This window comes from Typopeltis vanoorti, chromosome 17 (assembly GCF_054136105.1).
Source record: "Typopeltis vanoorti isolate ZY-2024b chromosome 17, IOZ_Tvanoo_1.0, whole genome shotgun sequence".
NCBI classification, from domain to species: domain Eukaryota; kingdom Metazoa; phylum Arthropoda; class Arachnida; order Uropygi; family Thelyphonidae; genus Typopeltis; species Typopeltis vanoorti.
Genome location: NC_143565.1, coordinates 79,014,162 through 79,029,968, shown reverse-complemented (window position 1 = coordinate 79,029,968; position 15,807 = coordinate 79,014,162). Strand labels below are relative to the sequence as shown.

Here is a 15,807-nt window from a genome sequence, read left to right as displayed (position 1 = left end):
TTTTTGGTCAAATATCATTTTCTCCTGCTGTATTTCACATTTCAGGCCTTTGATGGCTTTTTCTACTTCTAGTATGAATATATATATTTCTGACTGCATGCCTGTTGAGTGTTTTTTTAATACTGTGCTATCACTGCTTGTTTCATATAGCAATTTTTCGAAGTAATTACTCCATACTTGAAGGATATCTTTTTCTCCAGTTTTCATATCACCTTTATCATCTCTAATTCCTTTTACAGTACTCTTTCTTTCATTTCTTAGCTTCAACAACCTCCAGATTATCTTGCCACCTTCTTAATATTTATTTTCTATGTTCTTACCAAAGCCTTCCCATGACTTTTATTTAGCTAGTTTTACAGTGTTTAGCTTTCTTACATTTGTCTCTGTATTCTCTAAGAGCACAAGCTGACTTATTTGTCAGGAATTTTTGATATGCTTTCTTCTTTTTCCTTCACTGCCTCTTTAACTTCTCTGTCCACATGAAGTTCTGATTTGTCTATCCTTGCAGACAGCCTCACCACATGCTTCTCTGGCTGAAGTGTTTTCTTCAGGGCTTGTCACTGAATCTCCAAGGTTTGGTTCTTGTTCTAAAACTCTTTCATTTTTTTTTTAATAATGTTTGTATATTTTAGTCTATAGTATCTGAGAGCTGCTCAACTTTTATTCACTTTAAAACTTTCTTCCATATTCTTTTTTTTTTTAATATGAAATTCAATTTTATCCATCTCAAGTAAATGGTGATCACTTCCAATTTCAAATCTTCTGTACACTCTGGTGTCCTGCACCACAGTCATTATCAACAATGACATAGTCAATGAGACTTTTCTTATTCCTTGCCTCTTCTTTCCATGTGAATTTGTGAATATTTTTATGTTGGAACATTGTGTTAGTAATGACCAGTCCATGTACTGAGCAGAAATCCAACAGGTATTTGCCATTATTATTAGCTTTGCTCCAAATTTTCCCAAAATATGTCTGTATGTCTGACAATCATTTCCTACTCTGCTATTTAGATCCCCAACAAGCACCACCTTTTTCATTGCGTCAATTTCTTTCTCTAAAGGTTGAAAAAAATTCCTCCACTTCTACCTTAGTAGAACCTTCTGTGGGACCATAAACACAAATAAGTCTCAGTGTCCAGTTTCCCATTCTGATTTTTGCCCACATCACTCTGCTTGAGACTGCCTGCCATTCAAGAAGATTGGCCTCGTATTTAGTGTTGAATACTATGGCTGATCTTTCTTTTCGTTGATTGTCATTGCCTGAATATAACATTTTGTATTTATTGCTCAGAAAGATCTCACCAGTTTTTGTTTTTTTTTATTTCAGTCACCCCCATTATGTCGGTTTGGTACTTATCTATTTCCTCGCTAGCTCCATTTCTTTAACATTCAAGCTTCTTATGTTAACAGTACCGATCTTTAACTCTGGTGATGTTGAGTTGGAGTGAGTTTTAAGATTTGTTCCAGTGGATGATTTTTTGCTGTTTGCCCTGGTTCCCTGGTGAAAACGATAGGGGCCTTGTTTAACCATGCGATACCCCAGCTAGCATGAAATTCTGTCATGTTGTACTATCATTTTATATTTTGGTTTAAGCCAATAAGAATACAATTTGGTCTGCTAAATCCCAAATTTCCAGCCCATCCTCATTCGTTCTGTATCCAGGTAGATATCTAAGAGGGTGCACCACAAGAAGGTGAGGAATGAACATTAGTATTCCTTTAAAGGCTATGTGGAAGTCTACTCTCAGTTATACAGCTTTGACTCTTAAGCACTCCATTATTACTAATACTGAACTGACTGCCATCATCCTCTACCCACATTTTCAGCCTATTCAAATCATTCTGTAAGCATTGTTGTTATTATTATTATTACCATCATTAAAAACCTGCAAGGAGTCGAAAGGATGTCATACACTACCCACAACAGCTGTCATATCTTCTCTTAAACTCATTCACACTACATGCACTCATCAATTCACAACAGGCAAACTGTTCCATCTGCTCACTGTTCTGTGAAAGAAAAATCCAACCCTTTTTCTTAACCGAGCACAAACTTAACTTCCATAGATGCCCCTTTGTCTTCTCCTCTGCAATCTATATACTCTCAACCTGTCTTCAAAATTTACATTCCATTGCTCCTTCTGATATCATCTTTGTAACTCTTCTTTGCACCTTCCTCTTTCCATAGTTTCTATATTCCCTCAGAATGCAGGAGACAAAAATCTGCACCTAGTAGTACACATGGAGTTATATCGACACTTATAAAGAGGCAAAATAACTTTCTTATCCTTACATGTCAATATTCATTTTGACATTACAATTATTTGCTGAGTTGTATTTGCAATTTTTGCAATGTGACCTCTGAACTTCAACTTCCTATCTATCATAACCCCCCAAGATTCTTAGCCTCATCCTGGGATTATGATAGATAGGAAGTTGTATATTATTAGATTCCCTGGTTGCCATGCCTAGCATCGCATCATTAGCAAATGACTGAGCATATCCTGTCATTTGCTATTACATTTTTTCCAATCCTGTGGGATCTTTCTGGTGTTGAGACTCAAATTATACAAATCAGGGCCTAAACTAGTTTGGCTGAACAGTCCTTTAGCACACTTGTCTATAACCCTTGAGCCCCAATTGCTAAAATTCTTATCTAGGTTATACAACAGCTCTAGAACCTCCTTCTCATGTTTTTCTTCATCCAGTGTAATGGTAGAACTTTGTGCCATGTTACAAACACCAGCTTGACAGATCTTAATGAAAGGAGCACTCGTTATCTGGTCAATCACATCTGTTTCTGACATAAGGATACTGTCTGCATTACTCTAGAGTTATTCTTCTACATTCATTAAATGTAGAATGAATGTACTTTTACTTGAAGCAAAACAATAAAATTCTTTAGGGTTGTCTTTAGGGTGCACAGTCAATTTCTTTTCATGCTCTGAGTTAGCTTTCTGCACAATACTTTCTGGCCTGTGTTTTATATATTTCACACTCCTCATCCTTATTTGCATATATTTCCCATCACTTTCTTCTTATGGATGTGTTGCTTAATATGGTCGCACATTCATTTCATTCCCTGCATACTTGTTCATCAAATTCTTAAGGACACATCCATTTAAGCATCTTTCCTAAAATTCCTGTGCACTGCTGATATCCTTCCCTTCAATAACTCACTCTTACCATGGAATCGAACACAGTATTCTTCTGAATTTGTCATAATTTTCAGCTTTGTAGTTCAGCATATAATCTTTCCTAATCAGAATATCTATATACTTTCCAGGTCAGTATAGCATGATCACTAAGTGGTGGCCAAACAGTCATATCATTTTACCGAGACCCTTTGTGATGCTATGATTAAATCTAATACTCTTTAACATCATAGTCCTCCTTTCACATGCTGCTTGAAAAAGTTAATGTGCAACAGCCCAACAAATTCAAATTCCCCTTCAATCTTTAGAGTTTTCTCATCTACCCAATCAATGATTGGATAATTTGTGTCACCTATGAATATTACTTGTTTATTACCTATCAGAGTAATTTGACAATGCATTTTCATCATCTGCAGCAACTGAACTGCTGAGCCTATAGCAACACTCACTGTATATTTCATTCCGTTAGCCCCCACTTCACACCAGACAACCTGAAACTCACTGCTATACGGCTATTGTGGACTACATTTGTTTCCACCCTGAATCATCTGAATGAAGTATCATGGCATCAATTAGGTTCATATGAAGACAAGTTGCTTAGCCATGTCACTAAAGCTGATGTGTGACAGAAAAGATTATAGTATATTCATGCTTAGGTTTCTGTGGTTAAGAAATTCAATAAGATATATTGAATTTCAATAGTTAAGAAGTTCCTGTACACTCCTTGAGGGTACATGTCAGGAATTTGATGATGAGAAGTTCAATAGACATATTCTGATTTTCTGACCACATGTTTATTAGGGAACTGCTTTTAAAAAAAAAACTATTTTTTGCTTGGGATGTGGTGTGAGGTAGCATGAAGAAATCTTCCTGTGTTTATTGGTTTTCTATAGATAGAGAATGTACAGCTCTATAAACATTGTAAATGTTTATAGAACATGTTGAAAAAATACGTTCTTCCTTTACCAAGACAAACTCTGGGAACAAAAAGGACTAGCAATGGGTTCACCAGCTCTAACAAACCTCTACATAGAAAATTTTGAAAATAATGCTTTACAAAACTGGCACATAAAACCAAAATTATGGCTCCATTATGTGAACAATATCTTCATCATTTGGCCAGGAACAGCAGTAGAACTGATTGCATTTAAAGACTATCTTAATAACTTACATCCAAACATAAAATTCACTCTAGAACTAGAAGAAAATACAAAACTGCCTTTCCTAGACATCCTTATAGAAATAAATGAAAGAAAAAACAGGTTATCATTCTCCATCTACAGAAAACCAACAAACACAGGAAGATTTCTTCATGCTACCTCACACCACCACCCCAAGCAAAAAATAGGCCTAATAAAAACCTTAAGGGATAAAGCATACAACATCCCCAGTACAGAAGAAAAGCAGAAAGAAGAAATACAATATTTAACACAGATCCTACAACTGAATGGTTGTACAACTAAGATAACTAAGAAAATTCTCAATACAGCACCTACAAAAAACTTAAATAAACAAGGCTTCAAGAACGCAGTCACCCTTCCTTATATCAAGAATGCAACAGAAATTAGCCAAATTACTCTACAAGTACAACATAAAAGTGACTTTCCTGTCACTTGAAAAAATATCAAGATCTCTTTATCCTCCAAAACCCCCACATCACCCAATGAAAAAATCAGGGGTTTATAGTATTCATTGTTCCTGTGGCATCTGCTACGTAGGCCAGACAGGGAGAGCAGGGAAATCTGCATGAGCGAACATCAAAAGGATGTACAAAAGAAGAGAGAACATAAATCTGGCTTAGCATATCACACAGCTTCTACCAGTCATGATGTACTCTGGGATAGAACAAACATGATCTATATTGATAAGAATTGTTTCACAAGAAAATTCAAAGAGGCAGCAAATATGATTAAAATTCCTACGCAATGAAACAAAAACCAAGGTTTGATTTTAAATCACGTTTGGTCATCATTTATTAAAAATTTACCTCGGACAGAGTGAGCGTGAACTACAGAACATGACAACAAATAGCATTGTTTCCAACTAACATGCATTAACGGTTGTATAGATCTGTTATTCAGTTTTTTAACGAACTTTTTGATGTTCATAATACCAACAAATGAACTTATTTTTCGTAATTTCTTATAGTTTGTGCTTTAAACTGTTAGTTCTCTTTACCCCTGAAGATGTTAGTCTTACAACTAACGAAATTTGTCGAGTTATTTTCAGTACTTGTTTAGTTTTTTAAAAACAGTTCCCTAATAAACATGGTCACAAACCCAGAAGATTATAGTATAATCATTTTATCATCATCATCATCATCATCAAATTCCTGCCATGTACCCTCAAGGGGTGTACAGGATATGACAGTACTACATGAAAAAATTACATCATTACTAACTTCCTATCTACAATTTTCCTCCAAATCAGTCTGTTACTTGTCAAGACTCCAACATTATCAGATCTTATATTTCTATCGTCTAAGGCACTTTGTACCGTATCAATCCACCTATATCTTGGTCTTCCTCTGGGTCGTTTTCCTGCCAACCTGGCAGAGAACACTTGTTTTGCTAATCTTTCCTCTCCCATTCTATTTAAGTGACCATACCATCTGAGATTAGCTCTGCTAACGCATTCCTGGATGCTGACAATGTCAAGTTCTTTCCTAATATCCTCATTTTTAATATGATATTGCCATTGATGCCATCTGTTCACGCCTCTAATCTTTCTCAGGACTCTCATATCTGCGGTCTCTAGTCTTTGGTCAAGTGTTTTACTTCTGACCCAGCTCTCAGATCCATAAGTTAAAATTGGTTTGAACACAGTCTTGTATACAGCTAATTTAGTGTTCCGACTAATTTCTTTCTTATTCCATATGAATTTATTCAATTGACTTCCCACGATACCAGCTTTGCTGATTCTGTTGTCTATTTCTATATTTAGTTTACCATCTTCAGTAAAAATTGTGCCTAAGTAGCTGAAATGTTTTACTTGTTCCACAGGTTCTCCATTCACAACACAGTTGACATTTTTAACGATTCTGCCTATTTTCATTGTCTTTGTCTTTTTATTGCTGACCTTCATACCATATCTATTACAACAGCTATTCAATTTAGTCAGAGAATCTTGCAGACTTGTAGCGGATTTATTTAGAAGTATAACATCATCCGCATAAAGCAAAGAGCTGACATTAACATCTCCAATTTTGATATCAGGTTTAATACCACATTCCTTCATAATGTGATCCATATAGATAATGAATAACAGAGGGGATAATGTACATCCTTGTCTCACACCAGATTTAACATTAAACCATCTTCCTGTACTTCCTTCAATTCTAACTGCTGACTCACAACTCAAATAAAGACTAAGTATTGCTTGATATAATGCCCCATTGACACCATATAACTGCAGCGTATTGAATAGCTTCTCTCTTGGCACCTTGTCATATGCCTTTTCCAAATCGACAAAACTTAAATACAGATCTTTGTTATATTCCCATGCTTTCTCGACTATTTGTCGTAAAGTGAAGATCTGATCCTGACAGCCTCTATTTGGCCTGAATCCAGCTTGTTCTTCACCAAGCTTTTCTTCCACAATTCTTCTCAACCGTTTCTCAAGTATACTTGCATAGATCTTGCCAGGAACACTCAGTAGGGAAATACCTCTGTAATTCTCACATTCAGTTTTATTTCCCTTTTTATATATGGGTACTATGAGAGCTCTACTCCAATCATCGGGAATTCGTCCCTCTGTCCAGGCTTTCTGAACTATGCAGTGCAGCCACTGTAAGACTCTTATACCACCATACTTCAGCATTTCTGGTCGAATATCATCTACTCCTGCTGCCTTTCCACATTTCAAGCCTTTGATGGCTTTTTCTACTTCAAGTATGGATATGTATTCCTGACTGCATGCCTGGTCAGTGTTTTTTATCACTGTGCTGTCATCACTGCTTGTTTCATTTAGCAGTTTTTCAAAGTAATTACTCCATACTTCAAGGATATCTTTTTCTCCTGTTTTCATTTCACCTTTATCATCTCTAATTCCTTTTACAGCACTCTTTCCTCCATTCCTAAGCTTCTTCAACAACCTCCAGAATATTTTGCCACCTTCTTGATATTTATTTTCTATATTCTTGCCAAAGTCCTCCCATGACTTTTATTTAGCTAGTTTTACACACTGTTTAGCTTTCTTACATTTGTCTCTGTATTCTGTAAGAGTAAAAGCTGACTTATTTGCCAGGAACTTTTGATATGCTTTCTTCTTTTCCTTCACTGCCTCTTTAACTTCCTGTGTCCACCAGGGAGTTCTGATTTTTTTATCTTTGCACAGAACCTCACCACATGCCTCTCTGGCAGAATCAATCAATGTTTCCTTCAGAGTTTGCCACTGAATCTCCAAGGTTTGATTCCTGTTCTCAAATTCTTTCATTTTCTTTTCAATAATATTTCTGTATTTTAGTCTACAGTTTACATCTGAGAGCTGCTCAACTTTTATTCGCTTTAAAACTTTCTTACATGTTATTCTTTTCAATATGAAATTCAATTTTATCCTGCTCAAGACTAAATAGTGATCACTTCCAATTTCAAATCCTCTGTACACTCTGGTGTCCTGCAGCAGGGAGAAAACATCACTATCAACAATAACATAGTCAATGAGACTTTTCTTATTCCTAGCCTCTTCTCTCCATGTGAATTTGTGCACATTTTTATGTTGGAACATGGTGTTAGTAATAACCAGTCCATGTCCTGAGCAGAAATCCAACAGATATTTGCCATTATTATTAGCTTTGCTCTTTTCTCCAAATTTTCCCAAAATATTTTTGTATGTCTCACAATCATTTCCTACTCTACTATTTAGATCCCCAACAAGGACCAACTTTTCCTTTTTCATTGTGTCAGTTGCTTTTTCTAAAGCGTCAAAAAATTCCTCCACTTCTACCTTAGTAGAACCTTCTGTGGGACCATAGGCACAAATAAGTCTCATTGTCCAGTTCCCCATTCTCATATTTGCCCACATTACTCTACTTGAGACTGACTGCCATTCAAGAAGATTAGCCTCGTATTTTGTGTTGAATACTATGGCTACTCCTTCTTTTCCTTGATTGTTATTGCCTGAATATAACATTTTGTATTTATTGCTCAGAAAGATCTCACCAGTTTTGGTCTTTTTTGTTTCAGTCACCCCTATTATGTCGATCTGGTACTTATCTAATTCCTCAGCTAGCTCCATTTCTTTGCCATTCAGGCTTCTTACGTTAATAGTACCGATCTTTAACTCTGGTGATGTTGAGTTGGGGTTTGTTTTCAGATTTGTTCCAGTAGCTGACTTTTCGCTGTTCGCCCTGGTTCCCTGGCGAAAACAACGGGGGCCTTGTTTAACCGGGCGACGCCCCAGCCGGCATGAAATTTTGTCATGTTGTACCATCATTTTTTATTTTGGTTTAACCAATAAGAATACAATTTGGTCGGCTAAATCCCAAATTGCCAGCCCATCCTCGTTCGTTCAGTATCAAAGTAGATACCCAACAGAGTGCACCACGAGAAGGTGAGGATTGGACATTAGGTCAGAAGCCCTGGTCGGTTCTCCACATTCCTTTAAAGGCTATGTGGAGGTCTCCTCTCAGTTATACAGCTTTGACCCTTAAGCACCCCTATAATCATTTTATTAATTAAATAATTTAATATATTTAAAATATTCATTATAGTGAACTGAATAAGTACCTATTTCATTTTATCTTAACGAGAATTCCAGGTTTGCATTTTTCTACAAAATAATCAATCTCTTGGGATGGAAGAAAAGCAATGATCTTAATGTTGATTCTATCTGGAGATTGTTATTTCAGTTTGTCTTTGTGGCATGCACTGAAAATTCTCTTTCATATAGGTGAGTAAGGTAAACACAGAAGGATAATTTTTATGACTTCTGTAATAAGAACATGATGTTTTTCTCTAATTCTAGCCCAACATTCCCAGATTTTTTTTTTTTTTCCCAGAACAGAATCTTCATTTAGTGACGTCTACAGTTAGTGAATTATCTTCATGAGAAGGAAAAAATTATCTAAATTCACTGAAGTTAAGAGATTTACCGAACAAGATTCAATAAGAAAATATTATTTATGTTCAGAAGGTATAGAGCATGCAAAAGTACAAATCGAGAAGAGTACTCTGGATAAGTAGAGAAAGTTGTCTATAGTGAGGTACAGAAAGGTGAGAGTCAGACTGTAAAAATGTAGTTTAGTTAGCAAGTCTTTGTGCCAGATGCAATCAAATGTCCTGGAAATGTAAGGTAATCAAGTGGGTTTCTCCAAACATTTACATGGCTGGCATCCAAAGTGGATGGTGATGGCTAGTAGATCTGCTATTGTTTAAGAGTGGTGGAATATATATGTTTTTTCTTCTGTTCCAAATTCTATCAAGAACATCAGTAATCAGAAAATGCTTTCCAAAAGTTCATGTTCTTGTTATCGGTGTTAGTTCAGCAAAACTTTTCTTCTCACAATTTTTATTTTTAACATTAATAATGAATATAGTTTATTTTAAAAAATTTCTTCGGTGAAAACTAGTAAAACTGTAACAAATTAACAAACACATGATCAGGTGAGTACATACTAATTAAAGGGGAATTATCTTTCATACCAGGAACCATTATACTATCCTGTAACATTGCTTTTGCTTGCTCTGAACAGAGAACAGCATTAAAATTTCGAATTTGTTCTTGTGACATGTCTAAGAAAAGATTCTTCTCACTTTCCATGTCCTGAAAGAAATTAAACGCAAATTTAAACAACTTGTTCTTCAAACAAGTTTAGAAGGAGGACAGATTGAAAAACAGTTAAAACTGAAAATCAACCAAAAATGTCTGCATTTATCATTAATTAATAAAAATGATGGATAAAAAGCAACATTTTAATATGCTCGATTTGATTTCTTAAACTGAGATACACATAATTCAAACCAACTATTGCATTCCACTGATCGATTTGAAAAAAATTGGATTTTATCATATTGAGACGAAAAAAAAAGCTGGAATCAGTATACCACATAACCAATACCACATTCCTTCAGTTGCAAACTTTGTTTGCTTACACTTGGATAATGGATTAAACCAAGTATATAATTTCTTGGTATCTTTAATATATAATACCAAATTAAGTTTTCTTTTTAATCGACATTTTATTTCAAAATTATTTTATTAATTATTTTTTGTAGCGCAAGCCTTTAAATATAAAATATAATGCATTCCTCCTCTCTATGCACCAACTGTCCAATGCTGACACATTTAAAGCACGTTTCCTGATGCCTTGAAGCATTTTCTTGAATATAGTTAACAACAGTGGCAGCTCATCCATAAGGGCTGCAGCCCTTCCAGTATAAAATGAAACTTCTTATTATTGCAGTTCTTAAATTTTTATATATTTATCTAAAAACCGTTATTTTCTTGTTTGTAATACAATACCACTCGATAGTATTTTATATAATTCATTTTGTAGCAATAGTTGTATTTTGAAATAGTCAATGTGCTGTGCGGGCTAGGACTAGATGATGTTATATACAATGAAATGAAATCAAGTTATCAGAATTTTGTATTTCATTTTGTCGCAATGCAACAAATTCTTCACATTTTTCCTTTCATAGAAAGAACACCATCTATGCATACTTACTAAATTACACAACTTAAGCTTTGCTTCAGTACTGGCTAGTATACTCAACGCTGAAGCTGCATTCAATGCAGACCACACCAAACCACTACCTAATGGGGATAATGTAGTGGGGGTAACATGTGATTTACGTGCAGTTTGGGCTGGTAGCATTGCAGCCCAAGATACAGTGTTACTACACGAGCACAAACAACACAAATCAACGTTGTTGTCTTTATCGTAGGTAAATATTGTGCGTTTTTTTTCCTTTTTTCTATTTAATTCTAACATTTAATTTATATCTTTGTAGAAATGAATGAAGAGAAGAATTCTGTTAAATATTGTTAAATTCTGTTATATTTTAGTTTTATTAATGATATAATTTTTTCAATCCATATTGATATTTTTTTACTCTTATTGCTACAGCCTCACCAGTACAAATTCTTACAAACCACCAATGGTTAACAATATTAATAACTTTCCTTAACATGTCTTTTAAAAGAGCAACTTTGGAGCAATGATTCAGATGATGTTATATACAATGAAATGAAATCAAGTTATCAGAATTTTGTATTTCATTTTGTCGCAATGCAACAAATTCTTCACATTTTTCCTTTCATAGAAAGAACACCATCTATGCATACTTACTAAATTACACAACTTAAGCTTTGCTTCCTGACATTTATCTTTAAAATCACAACAATTCCATATGTTCTTCCCATAGAGCAGCCAAAGTTAATAGCTCCTCATAAAATTGAAAATCTGCAGTTATAGAGCAAATATTAAATAAAACTTATGTTAGGTCAGTAATATCAGTGAACTCAACTAGGGCAATCGAAAAATAAGTATCTTCATTTTGGCAAAATTTTTGAAGCTTTCAGTAATATTGACAGCTAATTCAAGTTATTTGGTTATAGGTCTTTATGAAAGAGGAAGTTGTTTGTATTTATTAACTTTATGTGAATCCAGACTGCAATTTGACAATGGGCTGTTTTATGATTTCCCCATCACTATACGGCTTACCTTTTTTTCCTAAGTATATATGCTACTTTATAAGTTGCTTCAGTAATTTCATTACTTTGTCCTGTTATCACTTTAAATAATTGGTTTCCTTGAAACTTCATATTTAAAACATATAGATTTGATTGGTACTCCTTCCAATTCTGCATATGCAGTCCCTATGTCTATCATAATGTGGAGAATTCTGTTAATTATTGTTAAATTCTGGAATTTAACAATATTTCTAGAATTCTATTAAATATTGTTGATTCTTATCCATTGTTGAATGGTTAGTACACTACCATATTATATTAATTTGTCACCAGAGTCTGCTGTGAGTGCTCTGTGCACTGTCAGCTTGATTTGGGGGGGGGGGGGGGAGTAACATACGTGCAAAACTAAACGTCCTTTCTCCCCCCCCCCCCAAATCAAGCTGACAGTGCACAGAGCACTCACAGCAGACTCTGGTGACAAATTAATATAATATGGTAGTGTACTAACCATTCAACAATAGATAAGAATGAAATGTCAACCACAGAACAATTAATAGATCAATAATGGAAGTAGAATTTTTTAACATTGTGCCTAAAAATACTGATTTTTTAAATATAATTAATACATTAATAAAGACTGCATCGAACACCTTAGAAGGCCACATGTTCTCCATCCCTAATCTATCTTCAGCTATGTCATTTTTTTCTACCATCCTGGCAAAGAAAACTTCTTTTGCTAATCTTCATTTTCCATTCAGTTTAACTCATTAATGAATGTGTTCACACTGCTAACACATTCACAAATACAGGAATAGAATACCTCGATTATCGCGGTTTCGATTATCGCGATTCTCGATTTATCGTAGTTTGTAATTTGATACCAAAATTCCAATTATTGCGCTCCAAATTCGAATTATCGTGGCCGCAAGATGTAGCCCACTACATATGCAACCAGTTCGAGTCACCATTCTCCAGGTATCGCTCTCTTGTAGCGCTTCATTTTTATCCGACGGTGCCTACTCACCAGTAACTGTCCACCTTTGCCTGAAGTACATGTGGATATTTATTTCTCTTCTTATTTACCCCTACAATGAATGCTAAAAGAAACAAGGATGATATCAAGTCTACAGCTATCAAGAAGAAACATAAAGTGATCAGCTTAGACAATGTTGCATATGATAAATAAGTATGAAGCAGGCATACCCAAAGCCAAAATTGCAAGAGAGTTCAGTCTAAATGAATCAACTGTTCACCATATTTTAGACCACACTGCAAACTATAAGCAACTAGGACAAAGTGTGCATCGACCTCGTCTGCGTCACAAACCATGAGAAACAGAAGCCATCTTATGATTGAAATGGAAACGCTATTGTCAGTGTGGATAGCAGGTTGTAACCAAAAGAGAATTCCTCAGTCAAATGACTATAAAAACAAAAGCATTAAATTTGTTTGAAACTTTAAAAAGAAAACAATTAGAAGGCAAAAATGGTTCGGCAGAAATGTTTCTTCCAGTAGTGGAAGAAACTTTATCTGCAAGTTCAGGGTGGTTTGATCGGTTCAAAAAGTGATCGAGAATTCATAGTGTTCATGTACAAGGTGAAATTGCAACTGCTGATCAAAAAACAGCAGCTAGTTTTCCTGGTGAATTGCAACAGATCATTGAAGAAGGAATTATACCGATGTTCAGATATTTAATGCTGACGAAACAGGCTTATTATGGAAAAAAATGCCCACTAAAATATTTTTAGCAAAAAATGAAAAATCACAGCCTGGCTACAAGTTTTCGAAGGAGCGTGTAACACTTTTACCATGTGGCAATGCTTCTGGAGATTACAAGATGAAGCCTCTCTTTATTTAATCTTTACTAAATCACAGCCTGGCTACAAGGTTTCGAAGGAGCGTGTAACACTTTTACTATGTGGCAATGCTTCTGGAGATTACAAGATGAAGCCTCTCTTTATTTATCATTCACAAAATCCTTGCCCGCTTAGAAGTTTAGATAAAAATTTTCTCCCTGTTCATTGGAGATTCAATAGAAAAACTTGGATGACAAAAACTATTTTTGAGGATAGGTTTAAAAACTGTTTTTGTCCTGAAGTTGAAAGGTACTGCAAGTCATTAAATCTTGATTTTAAAATCCTGTTGATATTAGATAATGCACCTAGTCATCCAACAGCACTGAATGATTTGTGCGAAAATGTTAAAGTTATTTATTTACCACCTAATACCACTTCCATCATCCAGCCAATGGATCAAGGTGTAATCGCATCCTTTAAGGCATATTACCTATGAAGAACTTTTTCACAAGCAATAGAAAAGACTACAGGAGATGAAGCTATGACTTTGACAGAATTCTGGAAGGCATTCAACATCAAAAATTGCATTGAGAATATCAAGGAAGCATGGAGTGAAGTAATATCTAGCAACCTGAGAGCGACGTGGCAAAGGATTATTCCTCATTGTGCAAACGATTTTAAAGGATTTGAAAATGAAGTAACCCGTATTATCAATGACATAACTAAGCTTGTCTTCGATTTAGGACTAACAGAAATTGAAAAAGGTGATGTTCAGGACCTGCTTCAGACACATGATAAGGAGCTGGATGATGAAGACCTAATTAACCTAGAGAGAGAACGTGCTTACGATGCTCAAATCGATGACAATGACGAACAAATTGACGTGGCACCAAAGGAATTTACCCTCAAAGAAATGGACGAAATGTGTAGAATTGCTGAAAATTTTCAAGAAAAAAATCTTGAATGGCGATCCTAATCTCAAGCGATCAATGAAAGTTCATCAGAAAATTGAAAATTCCATCCGTTGCTACCGAGTTTTATATGATGAAAAAAGAAAGAAAAAATTCCACCAGACAACTCTACACCAACTTTTATCCAAGAAAGAATAATTGTATGTAGTGTATGTGCTCCTTATATATAAATAAAGATTAAAGAATAATCTTGTTTTTCTAAATGAACCTTCATTTTTTACTTAACACATTTCTTTTTTACTTTACATATAAAATTTAATAGATTTGAAAAATCCTTGGCAATGATCAAGCATTTTACACGCATTATTTATCCTGATTATCGCGGATTCGATTATTGCAATATTTTTCATGGTAACAATAACCGTGATAATCAAAGTATTCCTGTACTAACAATGTCAAGTTCTTTCCTAATATCCTCATTTTCAATATGATACTGCCATTGATGCAATCTGTTCACTCCACCAATCTTTCTCAGAACTCTCATATCTGCAGTCTCCAGTGTTGATCAAGTATTTTATTTCTAACCTAGCTCTCAGATCCATAAGTTAAAAATGATTTGGACACTGTCTTGTATACAACTAGCTTTGTGTTTTCACTAATTTCTTTCTTATTCCATATAAATTTATTCAGTTAACCTCCTATCACACCAGCTTTGCTAACTCTGCTATCTATTTCCATATTTAATTTGCCATATTCACTAAAAAAATATGCCTAAATAGCTGAAATCTTTTATTTGTTCTATAGGTTGTCTATTCTAGAAGCAGCTGATGTTTTCAATGTTTCTGTCTATTTTCACTGTCTGTCTTTTAATTGATCATTTCAAATTTATTGCAGCAGTTATTCAGTTTAGTCAAGGAATCTTGCAAGTTAGTACTGGATTTATTTAGAAGTATAACATCATCTGCATAAAGTAAAGAGCTGAGATTAACATATCCAATTTTGATAATATCAGGTTTAATACCATTTTCCCTTCATAATGTGATCCATATAGATAATGAGTAGCAGTGGAGGTTATGTGCATCCTTGTCACACACCTGATTTAACATCGAACCTCCATCTATACCTCCTTCAATTCTAACTACTGACTTACAACTCAAAGATAGACCATGTACTGCTAGATAAAAAGCCTCATTTTGCATCATATAACTAACATTTTGAACAGCTTTTCTTTTGGACCTTGTAGGTGCCTATTTCAGTTCTGTAGATCTGGAAAAGGATCTTGAAAATCTTATCCTAACGACCTTTATTT

General features: G+C 34.8%; 1 protein-coding gene across 8 annotated transcripts in view; it reads right to left on the bottom strand.

The window, feature by feature from the left end:
• Window positions 1-15,807, bottom strand: part of pps (protein partner of snf) — a 553,267-nt gene that overhangs the window by 412,887 nt on the left and 124,573 nt on the right. For 6 of the 8 annotated variants that reach the window (XM_090406767.1, XM_090406772.1, XM_090406769.1 and 3 more), the window contains one exon: window positions 9,772-9,919. The exons of 1 other annotated variant lie outside the window; for it this stretch is intronic. In XM_090406767.1, coding sequence (XP_090262893.1) covers window positions 9,772-9,916 — 145 coding nt within the window. In that variant the 5' untranslated portion in view covers window positions 9,917-9,919. The remainder of the gene's footprint in view (window positions 1-9,771; window positions 9,920-15,807) is intronic. One more of the 8 variants, XM_090406773.1, reaches the window with a different exon arrangement.